The sequence below is a fragment of the Anser cygnoides genome, chromosome 23 (assembly GCF_040182565.1).
Source record: "Anser cygnoides isolate HZ-2024a breed goose chromosome 23, Taihu_goose_T2T_genome, whole genome shotgun sequence".
NCBI classification, from domain to species: Eukaryota; Metazoa; Chordata; class Aves; order Anseriformes; family Anatidae; genus Anser; species Anser cygnoides.
The window spans coordinates 3014417-3035637 of NC_089895.1; the positions used below are offsets into that span (position 1 = coordinate 3014417).

Sequence of the window (21221 nt, forward strand, 5' to 3'; positions counted from 1 at the left end):
CCTGAGGGAATCAAAGGCACTGCGAGACGCCAGCGTGTTGTAATGGTTTAATGCGAATTCCCCCGGCTGAAATTGTACATCCTGTGTGAAACACCAGAGCACGCAGACTCCTAATTCATTCCAATCACAGTACCGGGCAGAGGAAAACGCAACCAAATAAGTGGGGGGGAAAAAAAACCCTGCTAAATAAATACATACACCTATTCAACATCTCCTCAATGATTGGCCTGTGAAGCCCCTTTATTTGGCAACCGTGTGGGTCATTTGTTATGGATTTCAGTTAATGCATTGCGACCGTTTTACTCAAGTTGATTGTCTGGCGTTTTTTTTCTCCCTTCCGCGTGTGTGAGTGTGTAGCACTGAAACAGACCTAAACAGCCCATGGAAACAGTGGGAAAAGACCTGTTGTACCTTCTGCAGGTCCACTCAAACTGTAGAGAGTGAGTTCTCTGCCAAAATGTACACAACTAAAGCTATCCTGCCTGCGTCAGTAGGTCCCATCCTAGATGAAGTGGCTCTACACCTGAAAATTAGATAGCAGAGGCTGGAGCCACACAGAACTAAGATGAATATTTTTCTAAGGACAATTCTGATGTGAATTTACTGCTTGTGAAACATTCTAGTCTGGCAGACAGAGAGAATAAAGGTGTCTAAAAAGCAGAGCAGGTATCTCACAGATAACAGAAAAAAGGTTTCTCCCTATTTGCTCCTACTATTCTAGGCAGATTTTTATACTTATTGATTCACCACAATATCTTAGCACTTTTCAACCACTCATTTCTTTCAGTCTCAACCCCACTGGAGAAGTGTCTGCAGTGGAGTGCTTTGGTTTGGAATCTCAAATAATAGAAATACTGAATAATGATTTCCTCTAAGTACCAGAAAATAGTTCTTTTATAGGGATGGCCCATTCTAGCTAGATGCAAAGAAAATTATCCAAATAATCACTGAGGCCATCAAAGACCAGTAAGGCCTCAGGATTTTTATCCCATGATTAAGAGCTCTTGAAAATCTTAACGTGGGATAGAGCTTACCTAATTCAGCAACGAAGCCCTCCTCGCTGATATAATTGTTGTCAGCCTTCCCTTTCTTATATTTAATCTGCACATATTGGCATGTTCTGAATTTGTCTGGTTATACACGTTCCCTTTAAACCACAGTAATACAAGATACGGAGGCTATTTTTATGTCTTCAGACTAATCCCAGAGGTAAAGTATCATTAGCGGACCTTCCTTTAGCTAACAGGAAGCACCTATATTGCCACTGCTGCTGCTTTGAACTTCGAGATATGTTTCCCAAGACTGCAAAGAGGTAAGGAATCAGATGATCTTCAGGCTCTTACTACTGAGTTTCATCTGGTACAACATTAAACTGTTATGACTCTTGGAGCCAGCTCCCTGATTGTTTATGTTTGGAATAGCATCCAGAAATGATTTTGTAATGTCCAGTCCTGTATATGCTGTAGATAGAAAAGGGCTTCCAGCTACTTGGAGAGAGAGAACTTGTGACTTGCCTCCAAAAAGCTGGATTTCCAGTCCAAGAAAGCATTTCTGTAAAACTAACCAAGCAGTGAAGGTTCAAGTAAATCGCATTTCCAAGAAACAGCGGATGAGGAGCAGAATCAGAAATGAAGGCACAAAATCTCCTTCCAATTCTACAGCAACATTCCTAGATATTACCTGCAGTATCAGAAAGGGAGATCTTCCAGTAGTGGAGTCTTAAAATATCATTAAAAAACAATATCCACATAGCTTTGATCGATGCCTTAGAGACTCTCAGCAGCATTCCCTGTTTCCACTCAAAGTCAGCAGTGAGCAGGGCCAGGGAAAGGTCTTTCCTTGGAAGCATGGCTCTAGGGGTCAAGAAAGGACACTGCGATATAACGGGTTCCTTTGGTGGTTGGAAGACCTTCATGATAGTGGGTCAGGCGTCCTGGATGCATAAGGGTCCACCCTTTCCGTGGAGCTCGAATTGAGCAGTTGTAGCGCAGGAACCGGCAGCCTCCTCCCTGAGAGAAACAGACCAAGAAACACATCAGCTTGGTACAAGCACCTCAGGGAATGGGTCTCTTGCCTTCTCTTGGCATCCCTTCTAAAAGTGTGAGAAAGTGGTTGGGGAATCTAATGGTTCTAATGTTCTCAAAAATCTTCTAACCTAACCCAGTCATTGATTGCAATCTTTAGTGTGGAGAAGCCAGATATGGATAAGGAAAGGGTTTTCAGCTGCCTGGACTGCCCGAGAGCCTGTACTTCATTCCTGCGCACTGGCAAACACTTACCTCGTAGTCTATTCCAACTCGGTTCAGAGCAATGTTAATGGTAAAGGTGGAAGCGTCGTGATGGGGCATTAGAGAGGGCTGCTCATCGGGTTTGTAGCGGACTACAAAGGCTAGCTCAAACTGAGTCTGCAGGAGAGAAGAACACAGTGCACATCTGTTACAGGGCTATAGCAGTCCATGGCTACTGAGCTGCAGGACAGGGTGCCATTTTTAAATTGCATCTCACTGATAAGAGAAAGAGAACAATAAGGCAGGAGAAAGTTATTGGGAAATTGTGTATTTCTTGATACATATACTCAACTCACAGTCCAGGATCAGTTCTCCACACTGGGAAACAGTATCCATATTGCTAAAGGATTCTAGTAGTATTTTCACACAGTTGTGATTGTAGCAGATGCTGTGCTGACTGTGCGTTTCCGTGCCAAGGTATACCTACCTTGGTATAGTATCCTGGGTACAGTTTCTCAGTGATGGGTGCAATATAGTCCAGAAGAAACTTATACCATTCTCTTTCAAAGCCTATTTGGTTCATGTGGATATCAATAGTTGGGACATTTTCATAGCCTCCTTGTATTCTACTGTCCTGAAAATGAATCATGAAAATACCCATGAGGATGAGCACCTTGAACTTCCAAGAATGAAAAGCACTTGTTTCTGGTAATTACCGATACATACGAGCTTTATTTATCAGGATTTTCAGGATGGAAACCTTATGTCAAACAACAAATAAACCCCAAGGTAAACAACGTTACCATCAAAAGGGCAGATAGCTTCAGCAGATAGTAAAGGACTCGGAAAAATTAATTTACATTTAAGAACATGGGCAAAATCATGGAGTAAATCAGGAGAAGAATTAGGGGTATTGCATCCAGTTTCCTGGTTTAACGTCAGGGCCTAATGCCTTTCTAGAGGAGGCACTATTGTCACCAAGTATACATGGAAAATGGTGTCACCTAGAAATCAAACAGCTCCTGCTTTTTCTTACCGTATTGTCACCTGTGGACCACTTGCCATAATGTTCCATTTCTTCCACCAGCTCATCACAGGCAGTGTCAGTGAATATAGGGAACCAGTAAACATCTGGGCAGGGCTGCAGAATGTGGACAGGTGAGAACAGCAGAAACAAGGACAGGTGCTTGAGGCAAAAGGAATGAGACTAAACTGACTGTAGATAGGGTCAGATTAAGTGGAAAGTAACTAAAATATCAAGGATAGAAGTTTGTCTTCTGATGTGTGTGCCCTACTTCCAGTTAGGAGAGCTAGAGATGTACTTCTAGAATAACAATTTTGCTCTAAAAATACTTTCAAGGTCATATGTCCTCTGGATTTGAAAGACTACAAGGTCATGCTGAACTGCTTGTTCCTGAGAATGACAACAGTGATAACACAAGTGTTATCCTGATGCTTATCTCCCATTTTGATGGATTAGAGCAATGTTTTCTTACCATTTCTACCAATTTCCCTTTCAGAGCTGCTGTATAGTTTTCATGGATGTACTTTTCTCTCCAGTCCTGCAATTAAAAGATAAGCAAACCAGTCATTTCTGCAGGGTCTAGTTAGAGATGCAATGAAAAGCAAGGGTACAGCAGTATTTCACACGTTTTGAAAATTGAAATGTTATGAATCACACAGCCTCTCTTTATATTCTGTGACTAAATTCCTGATCCCAGCTGATATTGTATAACAAAGCCTGGACCTTCTTTATTGGTGAAATTGGTCATCAAATCTTCACATCCCACATAGTCTGCTAAGCCTGCAGAGCACGTAGGTTATCTCACCTCAGGGTTGCTGAATATTTGCCAGAGATCATTGTGGAGGTGATTTGTTTGATAATTCTCCAGGGACAGTATGTGTCCAAACTGATGTCGATTTGTCAAGTACATAAAGACTCCCTGCAGGACAGAAAGAAATGATCAAGCTTTGTTTCCAGGCCTCATATTTCTGTGAGAATCTGTGAAATAAAAGCACTAGACAGCTTTCCAGTGATGATGGCTCTGCCCAAATGGTTCATCTATTCATTCTCTCTCCTGTGGGCTTTTACTTTAATTTCTACCCTGGATATGAGAAATTTTGAAAAGTTATAGCAAGAGCCAGTAATTCTGTGCCTATCATCAGCCGAGGCTGGAAACAGAACAGAGCAGCTGCTGTAAGATTAGGTTCTTCCTTCTTACCCAGTTGTACCCTTTTAGAACAGCCCTGAATAGGCCCAAGAACAAATACGTTATTTGCATTTATCGGTCCCTGGCTCTAGGTGGTTTCACAGCAAGACAGAAATCCTACACTGTTCCAAGCCTGCACAGGACTGAGTAATGCCAATTCATCCTGCCCAATACTCCGACAGAGCTGAATGCCTTGAAACCACTTAATCTTGTCACCTCCACACTGGCATGCAGTTCTCCCCTGCCAGCCTCCCTCTGCTCAACTGACCTGATTCCGTACGTTGTGGCAGAAAGCCATGTCAGCATCCAGCTTGCCACTGTGGAAGAGATCTCCCTGGTCAAGCTCCGATCGCAGAGTGCTAGCTTTAACCATGTAAACACTGCTGATGTAGGGAACATTCCAAAGCCCACTGAAACACAGGAGTAGGAGAGTAAGACTTGAAATAACAGTAGTACAGAAAATGCTAGACTTGATGGGATGGCAGGCGGCACTGCTCTATCAGCCAGGTTGGCCTTAAATGAGCCAACTCAGAACAGTAAGGAGAAACCATACCAGCAGGAATTGTCATTCCAGGAAAAATCATTTATATTGTCCAGAGACTTTAAGGAGTACAAATGCCAGGGCACTGTGAAAGCAATTAATTGATACTGTGTATTTCTGCTAGGGACACAGTTAATGGCTTGAATCTCTTCCCAGAGAGATCAGCATATTTTTTTCTAATGATTTAAAAAAAATGAACCAGCCAAAAGGGCATAAGCTGATTTCCAGCATTTATTGCCCCCCCCAAAAGGCCACTCACGAATATGAATAAACCAACAATTATATTTTGTAAGTATTCCATTCCATGGTCTCCTGGTGTTTTATGAAGACGATCTGATAATGATTATACAGCTCTTTGTGGGATTTTACAGATCACACTAACTATAATTCACAGGTGGGAAAACATGACATGAGTAAGATGAAGTGATTTCAGCATAGTCAGAACTCTCAACACCTTACTCTGATCACAATAAAATCTGCCTGAAGTGCATTATGGTCTCTGCTCAGGGAAGAACACAGAGCAGCTTCCAACCAGGAGAACAGACTTATTTTCCTTTTCTATACCCAAAGACAACTGCATTCTCTGGTTCTTTGACATTAGCTGGTTTGATGATAATGTGCAGCAGCCCGCTTTGTATCTGAGGGATTGCATCAGTAAGAAACTCTCCTTGTATACTCACACCCTCCGCCTTTGAACAATATCCACATAATCTTCTGAGCGGGCATAGTATCCATCAGGGCTCAGCGCTCCCCAGAAATTTGACCACAACTTCTCATGACGACTTACCAGTGGGGCAATCACCAGCCTGTGAGCACAAAAGAAAAGGGATGTTACCACAGGAAGTAAAGGGAAAGATTTACAAACCAGGCAATCATAAGAGGCAGATTCTCTATTACTTGCTGCTTCCGTTAACTATGTTGAAATAAAATTCCGCACATGCAAGGGCAAATGTGGTTACAATCTCATACCTAACTGCATCCAGAAGCAGGTCTCTTAGAATCCAATTTGTTCTAGTGACTATATAAAAGCAAAACTGGGGCTGATTTACATTCGTTGCTTAAAAATCAGGGATTCCAACTACAGTGAAACGGGACCAAGTAAGAGGCATTTGTATAACATTCCACTCCCAACACAATCCACCTAGTGCCTTATTCATCTCATTGATAGAAGAACTCACTATATTCCTTGTGTGAAAGATGGCCAGTAACAACTGCTCAGCCCCAAGAACTCACTTGTTCTGTTCAATGAGGATCCTTAGAGTCTCTGTGTTCTTCAGAACTACTTCAGCATCCAGGCTAAAATAATAGTCACAGTCAGGATCCTTTCTGCACAAATCCCTATAGCCAGAGAACAAGAAAAGTCACATCAAAATCCTCCTAGAACAGTTAGGCAAGGGACAGAACAGCAGGAATTCATAGAATCATAGAATGTTTTGGATTGGAAGGGACCTTAGATCATCTAATTCCAGCCAGCCTGCCATGGGCAGGGACATCTTCCACTACACAAGGTTGAATTCTCTCATCTTGTAGTCTAAGAGTCTTCATCTGAGTGCTAGAAAAGGTAATTTAATGTAACAATCCACAGGACTCACTGAATAAAGCACATCAGTTTCAGCAGCCAACAGCACATGCTGAGATGTGTGTATCACATGTAGTAAACTGTTCCCCCAGCACAGACTGAGAGAGTTCCCATTTACAGGTGGCCCAATTCCAAACCTGAGCTCAAACTGACACCTCCTGATCACAGATAACAAGATATTCTGCCATTAACTCTCAGCTTTACTACACTCCTTTTCTTTGGAAATATGGGTGCATATTCTTTGTGATGTAGCACTGGGCATATAGACTATTGAGGGTGGGAGGTAGAGGGCTATTATCCTAACAGAGCAAACAACCAGTGAGAATTTGGTTTGTGAAGTTGAAGGAATAAGGACTGATTTTTTCCCCAATGTATAATGGGCATGGAGAATTAACATTAGGAAAATTGAGAGTGACTGAAAGGAAAAAAAAATCCACTAGACCATGATGATCATCAGAAAAAAAAAGACTGCCTTAGCTTGGACACAGGCTGACTCTGCTAGCCATCATGTCTGGCCTCTTCACTTACATGCCCAAGTTACGCGCCTCAGCATTCTCCATCTCATCATCTGGTCCAATCACTTTGATGGCAAGATATTCTTTGCCATGCTCCTTAACAAAAGAGTCCACCTGCATCAAGTGATGTTCCTCCTGTGCCAAAGGAAAAATAAGGAGAAACAGGTGAGATGAATTCATCCCAGGCCGCTCAGCCTCCTGTTCTTGAGAATGCCAAACCAGACAAGCAACAGCTCTTCCCAATTCCACGTCTTTACAGCTGAATGCAGCTGTTGTATAGGTGCCATTGCAGATGAGTGCTGGGATTATAAAGCCTGCAACCTTCAAGTAGACTGCCAAAGGTGATTAGAGTAGAGGAGGAGGTATACATTTTCCCAGCAGGCCATCACAGGCCCATTTTACTTACATGGTTGTGAATGAAGAGTTGGATTCGTTGCTTTGGGTAATGAAGTTTACGAAGCCGCGAGAAAAACTGGGAAAGGAATGGAGTGGGCTGCTCAATGAAAATGCCAATCAGAATCACTGGCAGTGCCTCATCCTACATTCAATGAGAAGAAAAGCAGTAGCTCATCAGACACCTAAGATCACATGGTAATTTTAACACCTGTCTTGAGAGCTTGGAATAGACATCAGCCTTACCTTAAAACCTGTTAGGCTTTGCAGACCTTCATCACACACCGTGCAGCCAGTCTCAAATGTCCATATTTGAGGAATGTAGTTTCCCAGGTAGTTCAGCTGCAGCTGCAAAAGGGAACTTGCCACGTTATATATTACAGGGCAGAGGACTATCTTTGCCTCTGTCACTCCCCAGTGTAAGATCACATTTCAACCATACTTCATTTATGTTCTCCTTGGACTAACGAATCTGTAAAACCCGACAGTCTGAGGGTCTAACTACACACTGATCTTTGAACCAGACCCACCTTGCTGCTATGGACCTGGGCCACTTATTGTGTCTCAGAGTAAATGTACACAGGGAAAGTCAGTATATGGGAAGACAGTAACCTGATACATTCAAATCTAAAGGATTACTTTGCAACAAATGCATACCAAACCTTTTTCTCAGGATGCCCCCTTACCTTGGTGGGTCCATTTCCATGAATCACCACAGGCAGAGTGTCATATAACAAGTTTCTTGCTCTCACTCGTGCGTTTTCAAACTTCAGAACCACCTCATCTGGAAATGATATTGCCATCATGTTATCAGAGGAAGGCCACTACTAAAAATTAGCAGCACAATGCCCCATTTCTACTGAACAATTGTTGAAAGACAAATGCACGGATCTGGATAATCCTTTGGAAAACAGACTAGCACAGAGCCAAGCTCCAGTCTTTCATTGTTATAATGAGCATAGGAACAAAAAAGCTACATTGCCATTTTCATTTTTTACCTGACTGAAATAAAGATGGACTGGTGCAAGACAATAAACTGAAAACAGTAGGCAGTAATATCAGGAGAGTAAGTGAATCAATTTAGCAAGGACTGGCAAAATCAATCAATCAGCTGGTCAGAAGCCTGCTATGGGTCAGCAAGTGCCCAAGGCAGTGTCTGGCTGCATCTCACCTCCTATGGCATTCCAGACACTGTTCCAAAGCGGAAAGGCAAGGCAAGCCCTAGGCAGTGTTATGTGTTATTACTTGCAGTGAAGTGCCTCCCAGTTTCAATCCCTAAGGCTAATACAATCTGACATGCTTGGAGATCAAAGTGGCAAGGAGATGTAAGATGGAAAACCTGACCTGCATTCCCCCAAGTGAAAAGGGGATTGCAACGTGAACCTAGTTGGTCACAGTGGAATTGCAAATAAATCCCAGAACTCTGGCAGAGGCTTTTTGCTGGAGCTTGTTCTACAAGGACAGGATTTTCTGAAATTTAATCCCTTCAGCCACAGCAGAACTTTATTTCTGGCGTGAGCGTGCCTTTGCATTCCAAGGAGAAACTGGCTTCCTTCTACCATCTCACCTAATGCTCCATTTAGGTTTTGGAAGATCCGGCTTCTATGGTCTAGACTGATGTTGATATTTTCCTTTAAGAGAACGAGATAAATAACCTTAATTAGAACACAAGCAGGCATCCATTCTTCACATGTGAAAGACTCTGTGCTGAATAAAAATATATCATATTCCTATAATCATTTCCACAATCTCCAAGCTCTGAAGCCTGAAACACTCCCATATCATCCTCCTTTTCACTTGAATCTGGGAAAAGTTACCATTTTCTAAAACAATTTCAACATATTATATTAGGCAAAACCATACAAATGAACATTTTAAATACTGATCTGTGTGTACCAATAATAATATTTAACATATTAATGAAGTACACTTGCAGCACAGTCACATAAAGCCCATATACAATATGCAGGAATGCCGAGATAACAAAAACATTTGCTGTCAGAACAGTTTCTTGCCATCTGTCCACAGGGCTAGTGTCACCCCAGGTAAGGGCTCAGGTACCAGTGTCGAACCAGAACATAGTAAGGGTGTAAGGCCAACTGGAGCAATCATTGCTTTTATCTCCTGCTGCAAGTCACACCTGGACTAGATTGTTGTCAGACTAAAATCCAGCTCTGACTTAACAGATTTCAGTGTCCCTCCAGGCATCTATTAAGGCTGATTACTGGAAAGGACAGCAGGGTGCTAACATCCACTGTCTGAAAGCCAAGTTAGTAGAATTACTCAGCCTTTGTGTGGCATAGGGCCAGAACTGCAGATGAGAATGTTAAAGGAACTGTTTATGTTAAAATGTCATGATCCATATTCATATTTGGGGAGGTAAAAAAGCACAACTCCTCTAATCGATCTGAAAGCACTTTCCTATTTCTAATGATTCCTCCTGACTTCTACTGTTACAGTTTCACTTCTTAATCCCCATGCATTTGTGACGTCCCTCAAGGACAGCCCCCATTGTGTAATGCAGAGCTGGGCAGACACAACAGAAGCAGTCACCCTGTGGGGTGGACGATTTGGCCATGGCAAATGGCCGTGGCTAATCTGGAATGGCAGCGATACTTCCAGGGTCCATTCCAAGCTTCTGTGTGATGTTATGTGGCATGCTGCATAGGCTAATGCAGATTTTGTCAGTCAGGATCTGGAGGTGTTTGCTGAAGGCAGTGGTAGCCTCTTTGCTCTAGCAGGGCTACTCGGTTACGCCTATGGTCCCTGTCCTGTGGCACAACAGTGGCTACGAGACTGTGAACCTTTGTTCTTTTCATCCCCTCAGATCTGCTCAGGCCTCATCTGCACTTGTACCTACAACATAGTTTAGTGCTAAGTTGGATATCTCTAAGTGAGAGCCTACAGTTTCACATCCCCTGGGAGAAGGCTGGTTAGTTCTGCCACACTCAGTAGCTTTAAACATCAGCACACAGAGCTACTGGTATGTGTTACCAGTAAGACTTATTTTAAGATGCCTATCTTCCCAGTCACACTGTAAGCTAAAAGATAAAATCTGCTAATAACAGAACAAAGGTGTAGTTGCTATAATGCAAACTTTCACAAGATTAACAGTTAACAGAACATACTATTAGCATTTTCCATGTAAGAATGCCAGAGCAGTAATTCTGGGACCAAATATATCTGATTAACTTATTTTAAAGTCAACAGGGATACTGCACAGAAAAGGCTTAACTGTGATGCTTCTCAGACAACTCTTCCTAATCCCAAAGTCTAGCTACACGTACTCTTTTTTCTGGATCCAAAAAGACATTCGTATAGAAGAGCTGGTCACTGTCATCGTCCTGTCCTTTCCACTCCTCTACAAGTTTTTTCAGGTTTGGTGCATAACCTATGAAGCCTGCAGGAATAAGGAAAAAGAGGCATTTCAACCCAGATAAACAGAAAATGTTATGTACTTCTGTATACCAATACCCTCACTTTTTGTCACACAAAGAGTCTCATTCCACCCTACTGTGCAGCAGAGATACACCAGCTTTCAGCAAAAGCATGCATAGACCACCCTTCTTAGCACGGAATTACACCAAGATTGAACAGATAACCTCAGATGCTCATTCCCTAAATAACAAGGCTCACAGAAAAGAAGGGATAGGGAGGGGGTTCCTATCCTTTAGGTGTATTTCATAGCTATACCTCCTTCTGCAGGTAAAAGACAGCAGCACTGTTAGTCTTTCCTTTCCATTATGGACAGTTTTGCCCCAGGTTTCAGTTCCCACCATATTCTACAGAGATGCTTTCCACCCTTGATTCCTTGATACTTCTCCCAAAGGCCTTCTAATACAAGGACAAAGCTAAGAGTGGTTCTCAGCTGAAAGAAGGTTCTGCTTCTTACCTCCAGAACCCAGGAAGCGCTTTCCATCTCGCACCTGGGGATACTTGGCTTCCAACTTTCTGTCAGGATAGATGTAGTTCTCTGCTGAGAAGACTACCTTGCTCTTGGCTTGTTTGAACTTCTTCAACAGTTCTGTGGGGCCCGAAGCAAAGAGTACATCATAGCTAGAGTAAAAGACAAACAAAAAAAAGGACAGAAAAGAATGGAGTCAGAAAAATGTGTCAGCACAAAAAGCTTCTAGAAACAGCTCATTTATTAGGAATCCCATTCTTTTAGTTCTGCTTCACAGTATGTCTTAATTACAGCCAATTAACGTGAAGTCCTATTCATGGAGTGGAAGATGTTGCTTTCCACTGCAGAAGATTCCACAATGTCTTGGGGTAACCTATGCCCATTTTTACTTCTACAAAGTTTTCACTGATAGCAAAACCCAAACTTCCAAGCCGCAAAATGTGCTGATCTTTTCTTCTTTACCCTGCTTTGCAACTGTGAAGCCCTGGTGTCCTCACTCATTAAGACTTATTCTGCCATTCCTTTATACCCACACTCCTTTCTAAACTAAACAAACCCATAGGTCATGCCTTGCAAATGTTCTGGCATCCTGCCACTCTCCACAGAGCTCTGCAAATCTTCATGAGGGACCTATACCAGACAATAGTCACTGGATGCAGGACACCAGCCGCTACCTCTTCAGTACTGGGTAGAACTAATTACCAAGCACCACTCCCAGAATGAGACTTGCATTTTTTCCAAGAGGATTTGCAAACTACAGACCCACTTGTGGTGAGTAAAAAGTTGTTCATTCCAGAGATGAATCATTCCCAACCTCTAAATGCACGTAGACACTCAGAGCCGCAAAAGACGATCTCCCTGCCACGAGAGGTAGAGACAATACTGGTATCCCAGCCCTGCCTGTTGCTGGGCACAGGAAAAGACATTGAGACTCCAAACCATCCTTTTCCCTCTCCATATATTTCTGGCAGACTATTTCTTGGCTCTCAGGGTTGTGTTGCTGCCTGCCTCACCTTATAAAAAAATAACTCCACTAAGGAAGGCCTGCCTGGGTCCACAGAAATTGTCTGCTCATTCTCTGGAGATAGTGGCAGCCAAATTCCACCCTGGCAAAAACAGGTACAACACTATCAACTTTTGTATTATATAAGAGCTGGAATTAGCCCATTCTGGTCAGAGCTTCCCAGCTGCCATGGATGCAGCTCTGAGCAACTCTCAAGCGACTGCAAAGAATTCAGGGGGAAAAAACACAGATCTGTACACACCTCCCAGAAGGAATCCATTTCACAGTTAATTTCTTCTTAATAAGAATCTGTCCAAACAACTTTCTGATTCAGTTCCTGACAAATCCTTTCCAATCCATTACCTTTCTATGAAAAGGATGATCAAGTCTGCATCATCTGCATACTGCTTCAAAGCTGTCTTCAAGAGACGGACCTTCTGCCCACCTCCGGCTGGCTTCTTGTCATCTCCACCCTTCCATTCCTCATCAAGTCCAAGTACCTAAAAGATGACCGGCAGAGGGTCTACTGAACAGATCATTTTCCCAGCAAGTCTCACAGGAAAGAACCAGACCGCACAGCCTCACTACCCCTGTTAACTCCCAGTTCAAATGAAAAAGCATCCAGACAGAGAGACTATGCATATATGCCAGCCTTTGAACTGCTCTCTGGGATGGACAGTCAGAGCAACACTTAGCACAGTAACAAAGCGCTTTCAGCATCAGGGACTGGAGCATCCTAATCTGTAGTGTATGTTTCAGCAACGTAATGGAAAAGTGCCGTGGGACTCCCTTGAGCGGGAGTTATGGAACTCAGCTCAAGCCACCACTGGGGATGGAATAAGAAAGACTGCTGCAGAAATGCCCTCAGCCACAGTATTTTTCAGCTGACTGAATGGGCATGTCCTCTCTTGAGATTTTTATTTAATCATTCTGTGGCCAAGCTTTATCTATTCCATGCTCTTAGGAGTGCCCATTTCAAAATTCCCTTTGACCAACCATCACTGAGGCTGCTAGTCATCACCTGGACTTTGTAGTTGAAGAATTGTGCTGATCTTCTAAAGCGTCGGAATCCCTCAGTCTGCTTGGTGGCAACAGTAAGAACCAGCAGGTTTTCTGCATACGGGAGAAAACACAAGAGACACATGATCAGCTTGCATTGTTTTCAAAATCCGCTGTTCCACAATTAATGAAGAGGCTTTACTCACAAGACACTGAGCTGAGTTTGGGATCATTCGTCTTAAAGGTATTTGACAGATTTGATGAAGGGAAGTCATTAGGAATAAAATCCAACCCCTGGACTTTCTCAGTATCATGCTTTTAGTTGGTCATGAATCCAGCAACAGAATCCAGGAGTCCCAACTTACGCTCAGTCACTGCTGTTGAGGGACACAGGTTATGTCTGCTGCATATAACACGGACAGCTGTCCAGTTTCATTTTAAAACAGGCAAGGGAGGTAGTCTAGCTGTGGTCACTTCCCACTGAGAAGCAAACAGCTTGTTTACGCCTCACCCAATTATCTCTACCCTGTACAATGTTAAGAGCTATAGGTGTTTGTCAGAAAGAAAACCAGCTTCAAATCTTACTTATTCGCTACCTGGATTTTCTTGGCAGCAACTCCTCAGAGACTCATAGAGAGAAAAAAAAGAACGCATGGACGTAGCTATTGTTTTACTGGAGGAACAAACTATTGCAGGGGACAGAACGTGGCAAAGGTGCCCAGAAATGTCAGCATTTGATTGAACAACCCAAAACTAGCTGCAGTGCAAGCAAAACCGTTCCTTTGCCTTTGTATTTGCGCAGCTGGTATTAGAACTTGGTCCGGGGTTTAAAATGGGAGACTGTAGAAAGATACAATTTAATTGCCTGAGTTATAAGCTGAAAAAAGAAAATACAATTTACTGAGTGTTTTTTTTGCCCTGCTATTGAAAGCTACCATTCTCTTCTCTTCTCTTCTCTTCTCTTCTCTTCTCTTCTCTTCTCTTCTCTTCTCTTCTCTTCTCTTCTCTTCTCTTCTCTTCTCTTCTCTTCTCTTCTCTTCTCTTCTCTTCTCTCACAGACAGTTTGAAGGAAATTAAACTTGAAGATGAAAAACAGAACTACTACAAAATGCCCACTTGGAAGTCACCCATTTAGTGCAACTGGCTTCCTCTTCCCCAAAGAGTTGCTTTTTTGTCATTCAGCATTGACTGGGTGCAGGGAAAACCAAAATTAGTTTGAATGTTATCGTTCTCCCTCCATGGCTGCTCCAATTTTCTACTGCAATCCAGAGGTGTCTTCCAGATTTTTTCAGACATAAGCACGATGAATTTAATTCTGCCATCTCTTTCATTTACATTCTCCTAAACTGCTTTTCATTTCCAGTCCCTTAGAAATGGCAAAGCTAAATCCTGAAGTTCTCTTTCAAAAGTTTCTCTAGACTATCACTGGAATACAATTTTTATGCGGAGGCCCTGGCTTCTTCACTGTAGTGTTTAAATGCTATACTTCGTCTTCATACTTTTACTTAAATAGGAATTTGTATAGGCTCTGGCAACAGTGTTTAAATGTGAATCCTGACCATCTGATTTTAACATCAGAAAATACCAGGAAAACCTGAAAGGATGTTTTCTTGGCTGGAGCAGACTTCTCTTGGAACAGTGATTTTTTTCAATGGATATACCAGATGAATCTTGCCAGTGTACCCAAGCTGATATCGTCTGACCTTACAGAGGAGGGATCTAAGAGCAAGGGTCCTAGACAGACCTGACAAAGATAGCAGAAGTCAAAAATAAGGTTAAGTTAGGAAGAAAGAGGATGCTCCCAAGGAAATCTGCATCAGAACACTGACTGGAGACACTGACAACAGCCTATATAAGGTCAGCTTTAATTGCATTCTGTTTGCATTTATGCAAACAGACAGACAAAGAGAGTGACAAACAAAAGAATACGAATCCTGCATAAATGCAACCTTTAAAGGCAGAATTAAGCTGTATGAAGTGCATTCAGCTCCTCCAGTTCCCTGTGCCCTGTCTAGTCAGAGGGTGCAAACAAATGAGTAAAATATGCATTTCTTTGGGGAATATGTTAAAGCCATTAATGTTTCCAGCCATATGATGGCATGCAGAAAACCATGGCAGCTTTACTAGATAGCTCTGAGCTCTTGGTTTCTGAGAAACTGGAGATCATACTGCCAAGGAAGAGGGGGGCAAATGCGGGCTTGCCAGCAAGAAGCGTAAAGATAAACATCAAATTCGGGTACCTGAAAGGAGAAGAGAAAACATATCCTAAGGACAAAAGAAAAGAGCCTGACTGCAGCATAATTATTACAGCCTGAATGCTCAGGTATCTCACATTAAATAAATCAATAAATCATTTTTTGTGCCACCACTCCAAGAAAGCAACAATCTGTTTATACGTCCTTTGATACAATTGCCAAAAGTTTGTTGGACCAGATGAGAGAGCAAAAAGCTCCAGTGGATGAACAGGAAGCGGTGTCAGATTTCTAAGGCAGTTTTCTGTGTAGGTTTGACTGTGTAGCATGTGAGCCCACTGGAGCATGGAACTGCCAGCACACAGACTTCTATCCTCCGCAGCTGAATTCCTAGTTACTGATTCCCTTCTCCTTACTGGTCTGCGGGGGTAGGACTCCAAGACGCATAAGCTCAGTTTCTGTTCTGAGAAATCTCTGCAGTAGCAAGAGTTTTCCATCCCAAGAGACATTCCTTCAGCCCAGTACTTGAAGCACTGTGCTGAGCTATGCTGCCTCCGCTCCTACTCCTTTAACCCTTTTTTCTCTTTCTCAGCGGTTTTCCTTGTGCAGCTGATAGGTATTTCCAGAAATAGAGCAGTAAGCCCCTTTAATTTCAGTATCACATAGATGGCGTGGAGGTTTTTTAAACCTCCAAAAGCAGATTTATCCTTCCCTATTTTCCAAATAACAGTTACTTTTCATATGTAGAAATAGTAGCCTATTTTGTTAAGCTGGGCTCAAAGACTCCTTGGGCCATGCTGTCAATTAGAAATGTTAGAAATACGTTTAATAATGGTATGGCTGCAAAATACAAGCACAGCGTGGCTCAGTGAAGCAAGTGCTGGACTAGCAACCAGAGGAGCTGAACTGTACTGTTAGCTCTGCTCTGCAACAAGGAGCCGGTCTTGCAATCCCTTGTCATTGACATCTGTAAAATGATAACAAAGAGCATTTAACAGCTTTGTGAAGTTCTTTGAGCACTACCAATGACAAGGATTCAATAGAGACAAAGTATTAGTTCAGGAACTTTGATATCAACATCACAGTGAAACGACTGGGTAGACTTCTGAGTTTTTACAGGGAGGTTAGTAAAAATCAGCGATGAGTTCACTAACAACAAATTTCAGAGTTATTTACTTCTGCCCTGACTCGACAGGAAAAGCACAGCTGCAGCTGCATTTTAGGACATGGAATGAATTTATCCCTAGGCTATGCTTTGGGAAATCTTATTGTGTAGCTTCCTGTTAAGTTAGTGTCCAAGAAAATACCACTACTATTGGGATCAAACAGAAAAATCAAGCGCACAATTCAATGCAATTAAATTCACATTTACCAAAGTTTTTAGGTAACGACTCAATTAAAAACTGCATGTAACTATGCTTAGAGCTTCTGAAGAAATGTAAAAGAACTTATAAGGGAGAAGATAGGTATTATTCTCGTATTACTCTGGGGAAACCAAAGCACAGACAGGGCAGGGCATTTTTTCTGAGCCATGATAGAAGTGACGGGTTCAGAAAACAGTTAATTCCAATACCTGTTTCCTAAACAACATACCTGATTGTCTATTCCCAGCACCCCATTTTATATCTCTAGTGTGCTCTAAAAATTCGCTGAAAGCATAGATGATTTGGGGTGTGTAAAGCAGGATGACACCGAGACTCATTTCTTACTCGTATTTATCTAATAGTAACCCTAAATGCGGAAATGGCACTATAGCAATGCCAGTATCGCTAAATAACTCCCAACAATCCTAGGGATACATGTTAACTATATTAAGTAATATACATAGTGAAGGTAATTAAAACAGAATCACTCATTGTCAAGGGAAATATTCTAGATAACAAGATGAGCTTTCTTCTTCATTGCCACTTCCCTAATGAAGACAAAGATAATTATCCAAACATCTTGGCAGAGTGACAGTGTGTGAACCTCTTTGTCAGCCTGCTTGACGTTCAATAGCTTCCCTAATCCTCTACTGTTCTACCAATTACTCTTCGCAGCATGTACCAACTGTACATGTGAGGATAAAATGATGTTGGTTTAGGAACATTTTGGATCTCAGGTAACAGCATGGCCAGGCTATGGATCAAAAGCTCTCTTTTACCTAGTTCTTGAACTGTGTAAGTTCAAAAGCAGGAAGGGCTGTCCCCGGTGGGATGCAGCCCAAGGGACTTTACCAGCACGAAATGTTGTCCAAAGCTCTTCTCACAGAACTGAGTGGTGTGTGCCTGTCTGGTAACTGTGGCACTCAAGAAGCACGTGCAGAGAGCACCCACACCAGCTTGTGCCCTGCCTCCGAGCTCAGCAGCAGGCTCTGGATGCCAACCAGCAGCTCAGACTCTGCGGTGGGCACCGGTCCCAGGTCGGGCAATGCCTCTGAGCTGCACTGGGGAGCTAAGAGCAGTAAGAGCACCAACTGCAGAGGTGCCCCGCCATCAGCCTGGCCACCAGCTCCCCGTGCAGCCGGTCCCCCAACCAGTGCCCCGGAGCAGCCCCCCCCTCTTACCTTCCTGCTTGGAGGCACCGCCACCCTCCACCCCGAGCAGCGCCAGCACCACCCAGGGCAGCAGCACCGCCGGGGGCACCATGGAGGCGACTTCCCCGCCTGGATCCCGGTCCGGGAGCCGACACCGACCGGGGGCGCTGCCTGCGGGACGGCCCCGGGCGCTGCCCCGCTCCGCAAGGACCCGGCAGAGAGCGGCTCTAGAAAGCTCCGGGGCTGCTGGAGCCTGTGCCACGCACCAGACCCGCCCGGCGGGGACGGGCGGAGGAAGAGGGGAGGCGGCGGCTCCTCCTCCCGGGCCGCCCCGGCTCCGGCCCCCGCAAGAGGCGGGGAGGCAGCTGGCCCGGAGCCGGGAGAGGGAGCAGGAAGCGCTGGGGCCGGGGCTTGAGCAAAACAAGGGAACGTCTAACATCTGCCTTCTGCAGGCGTTCAGAGCCCGGCGGGGAGGCTCCTGTGGCTACAGCAACTTTACCTGGGGTGCGGGGCCCGGAGAGTCCTGCTGCGGGCGGGATGCTGGGCAGGGGGCTGCAGAAGAAGAACCACGCGATAAGCAAGCGCGAGCCTCTGTCGGAGCGGGGCTGACTTTCTGCTTTCTGGCCAGCTTCAGTTAGTGCCAGGCTGCATCTGCTTGACACAGTCATTACGTGGGAAAAAGGCACAAGAGAAATGGATTATGCACAGCTCTGGATACTAAATACCTTTCTCTGGATACTAAATACCCTTACTAAATACTTTCTTTTCACCCATCCTCTCATCTCAAACTTTTCCTTCTGGAATACAAAATCTGCTGCGGTACTTTCCTGTGCTGTTTTTCTCCAGCTACACGTGCTTCTTACTGTCTTACATTTAACTCTTTGTCCTTGTGCTGGGTTTTCTTGCTCTAGTGTGACGATTCTTTTTCTAGTTTATTTTGCCTTTGACGACAAAATAAACATACTTAAAGAAATTACAGTCTTTTAATTGGTTTCAAGGTCATTTTTATATTGCAATGAATTTATGACTCAGATGCAGGGAAACATTTGAGCCTGAAGAGCAACTAATAAGGAGCTACTCTGACACATATGTTACGTGAGGCCTCAAGCAACACATTTTTTTCTACTAAAGCAAATGCCTAGAAATGACAGAGCCCTGGTTTTAGGCACTGTATTTAAATAAAACCAACTTTGCTTCCATTACTGAAAGAAACATTAAGAGATTACTTATTTTCTATCTTGTAGTGCGCGATCAATGATATTTAGTTGATATTAAATAGATGGAAAGTGACAAGTTGCGGTATATTATTGAAGCTATGACAGGAGATGTACTGACTCAGCCATACTCAAGGTTGGTCCATGTATCAAAAAAAAAAATAGAAAAGTAAGGTGTTGGGGAGAAAGCACCAATGGTAGGTGGTTTAGCAGAGGCATAAAAAGTGAAGAATGCATGCTGACAGTTGGTGAACAATGTGCATTGAGATAAAAAAGAAATGCAATACATCGCACTGGGGCTATGGAATATGCAGCTGGAAACACACCTATGGAAACATAAGAGGATTGGGATAATATGCAAGTTTCCCTAACTAAAATGAACAGAAAGCACATGTATTATAGGATTCAAAATTTCAGAATAAACACGAGAAGGTAGGATCCTGGAAAAAAACAAGCACCTGTTAGAAGGGCCACAATGCAGCTAATATTCTCCATGTTTCATAACAGCACCCTCCCAAAGAACAACTCTTCTTGTTAATTTGTTCACTGAGAATACTCTTGATTCTTTTCAAAGAGCTCTTGTTTCCACTCCCTTCTCCCAAAGCAGCAATTCCCTCATAATTACCAGGCGAACAGAATAGTCCTCATGCTCAAATGACATACTGCAGGCAACAATCCAAGGAAATGTTAGTTGTCCCTAAGATGGTGACTTCAGGAAACTTCCTTTTTCAATGCTGCCAGTTTCACAAAATGAAAAAAAAAAAAAAGAAATAAAAACCGAACACACTTTCACTTTAGATTTCTTCTGTACTTTGGAAGCCCTGAAAAAGCCCTTGCTAAATCTTTAGCAGCCTCTACAATTTAAGATGGGAGCCACAGCAAAGGCGTTTAGCCCCTCATCTACAAAGCACAGACCAAGGTCTGCGACTCAGTCTAGAGTTTTAGAAACGTTAAGTTTCTCATTTTAAGGGCGTTAAATCTCTCCATTCTAAAATGAAAGCAGTTTTGCACACTAAAAATCATGAATGCATCATTGTTCGTAGTGCCGTACTCAGTCTGTCCCTATGTGACAGCTTTGTTTGCGTTCTGTAGCTATGCCAACCCAGCGAGCAGATTTTTTTCCTGTTTCTATGTTTGCGCTGCTTTGTGCGCTCTGGCTGGAGTCGGCTGCCTGTCTTTTTAAACAGAGGCAGCTGCCAGTGCAGATGTGCCTGTGAGTACGTGCAACACGTGCTCCGAGCAGGGCCGTAACTTCCTAAAAACTGAGCGGAGCAGAACTTGGTTTGTAAGGCAGCCTCAGTACACACCCCACCTTCTGGAGGAAACACTGGTACCACTGAAGTGTGCAAGAGACAAGATCTCACCCTTTTGAGTCCAATGCCTCCCTCCAAAAACGAACAAACAATCAAAAGGCCTTAAAGAATCAGACATCTCCTTAGCAGGACGAAGTCAGGAAAGCCTCTCGTCTGCTCCCGTTCCCTGAGCTGCCTCCCCGGCTCTGGCTGGGCAGGAATTTCACACTTCATCGTAACCCACAGGCTTTCCGTGGGGTTTGCTACTGTCTTTTGAGAGCAGCCCGGAGTGCGAAGTTTTCCTTGGCTCGACGCGCACGTCCTGGCCGCACCACAAAGCTCGCTCTCCTGCTCACTACGCAGTGGGGAACACATTGGAGGCACACAACTGGCTTTCCCAAACTAGGCTGTGCTGTGGGAACGCGACCAAATTGCCACTGAAATGAGGGAAAACTCCAGGCTTTTCCTGTCAGAAAAGCCACCTGGGGGGGCCTTTGGGGGGGGGGGGGGGGCGCGGGGCCATTTTCCCCTCACAGATCACGGGGGGGGGGAGGGGGCCGGGGCTGCCGCCAGGCGCCTACCCGTGAGGGGGGTGGAGGCGGGAGGCGCGGCTCCGCTGTCGCAAAGCGCCGCACG

The 21221-nt window shown here is 43.8% G+C and overlaps 1 protein-coding gene across 2 annotated transcripts; it reads right to left on the reverse strand.

Moving 5' to 3' along the window:
• Positions 1–33: 33 nt before the first annotated feature.
• Positions 34–19956, reverse strand: PLOD1 (procollagen-lysine,2-oxoglutarate 5-dioxygenase 1). 2 transcript variants are annotated; one of them, XM_066982275.1, is made up of 20 exons: positions 19919–19956; positions 18579–18733; positions 13395–13486; positions 12737–12873; positions 11359–11522; positions 10754–10866; positions 9034–9097; positions 8153–8250; positions 7713–7814; positions 7480–7611; positions 7087–7208; positions 6213–6317; positions 5660–5785; positions 4707–4848; positions 4058–4171; positions 3725–3790; positions 3265–3369; positions 2716–2862; positions 2280–2405; positions 34–2009 (listed from the first exon to the last, which is right to left on the reverse strand). In XM_066982275.1, the coding sequence occupies exons 1-20, from the start codon at positions 19939–19941 to the stop codon at positions 1854–1856; spliced, it is 2289 nt and encodes a 762-aa protein (XP_066838376.1). In that variant the 5' UTR covers positions 19942–19956; the 3' UTR covers positions 34–1853. The 2 variants fall into 2 exon arrangements, with proteins under 2 accessions (XP_066838376.1, XP_047923633.1); XM_048067676.2 differs by lacking the exons at positions 18579–18733; positions 19919–19956 and adding an exon at positions 18110–18389.
• Positions 19957–21221: the final 1265 nt, after the last annotated feature.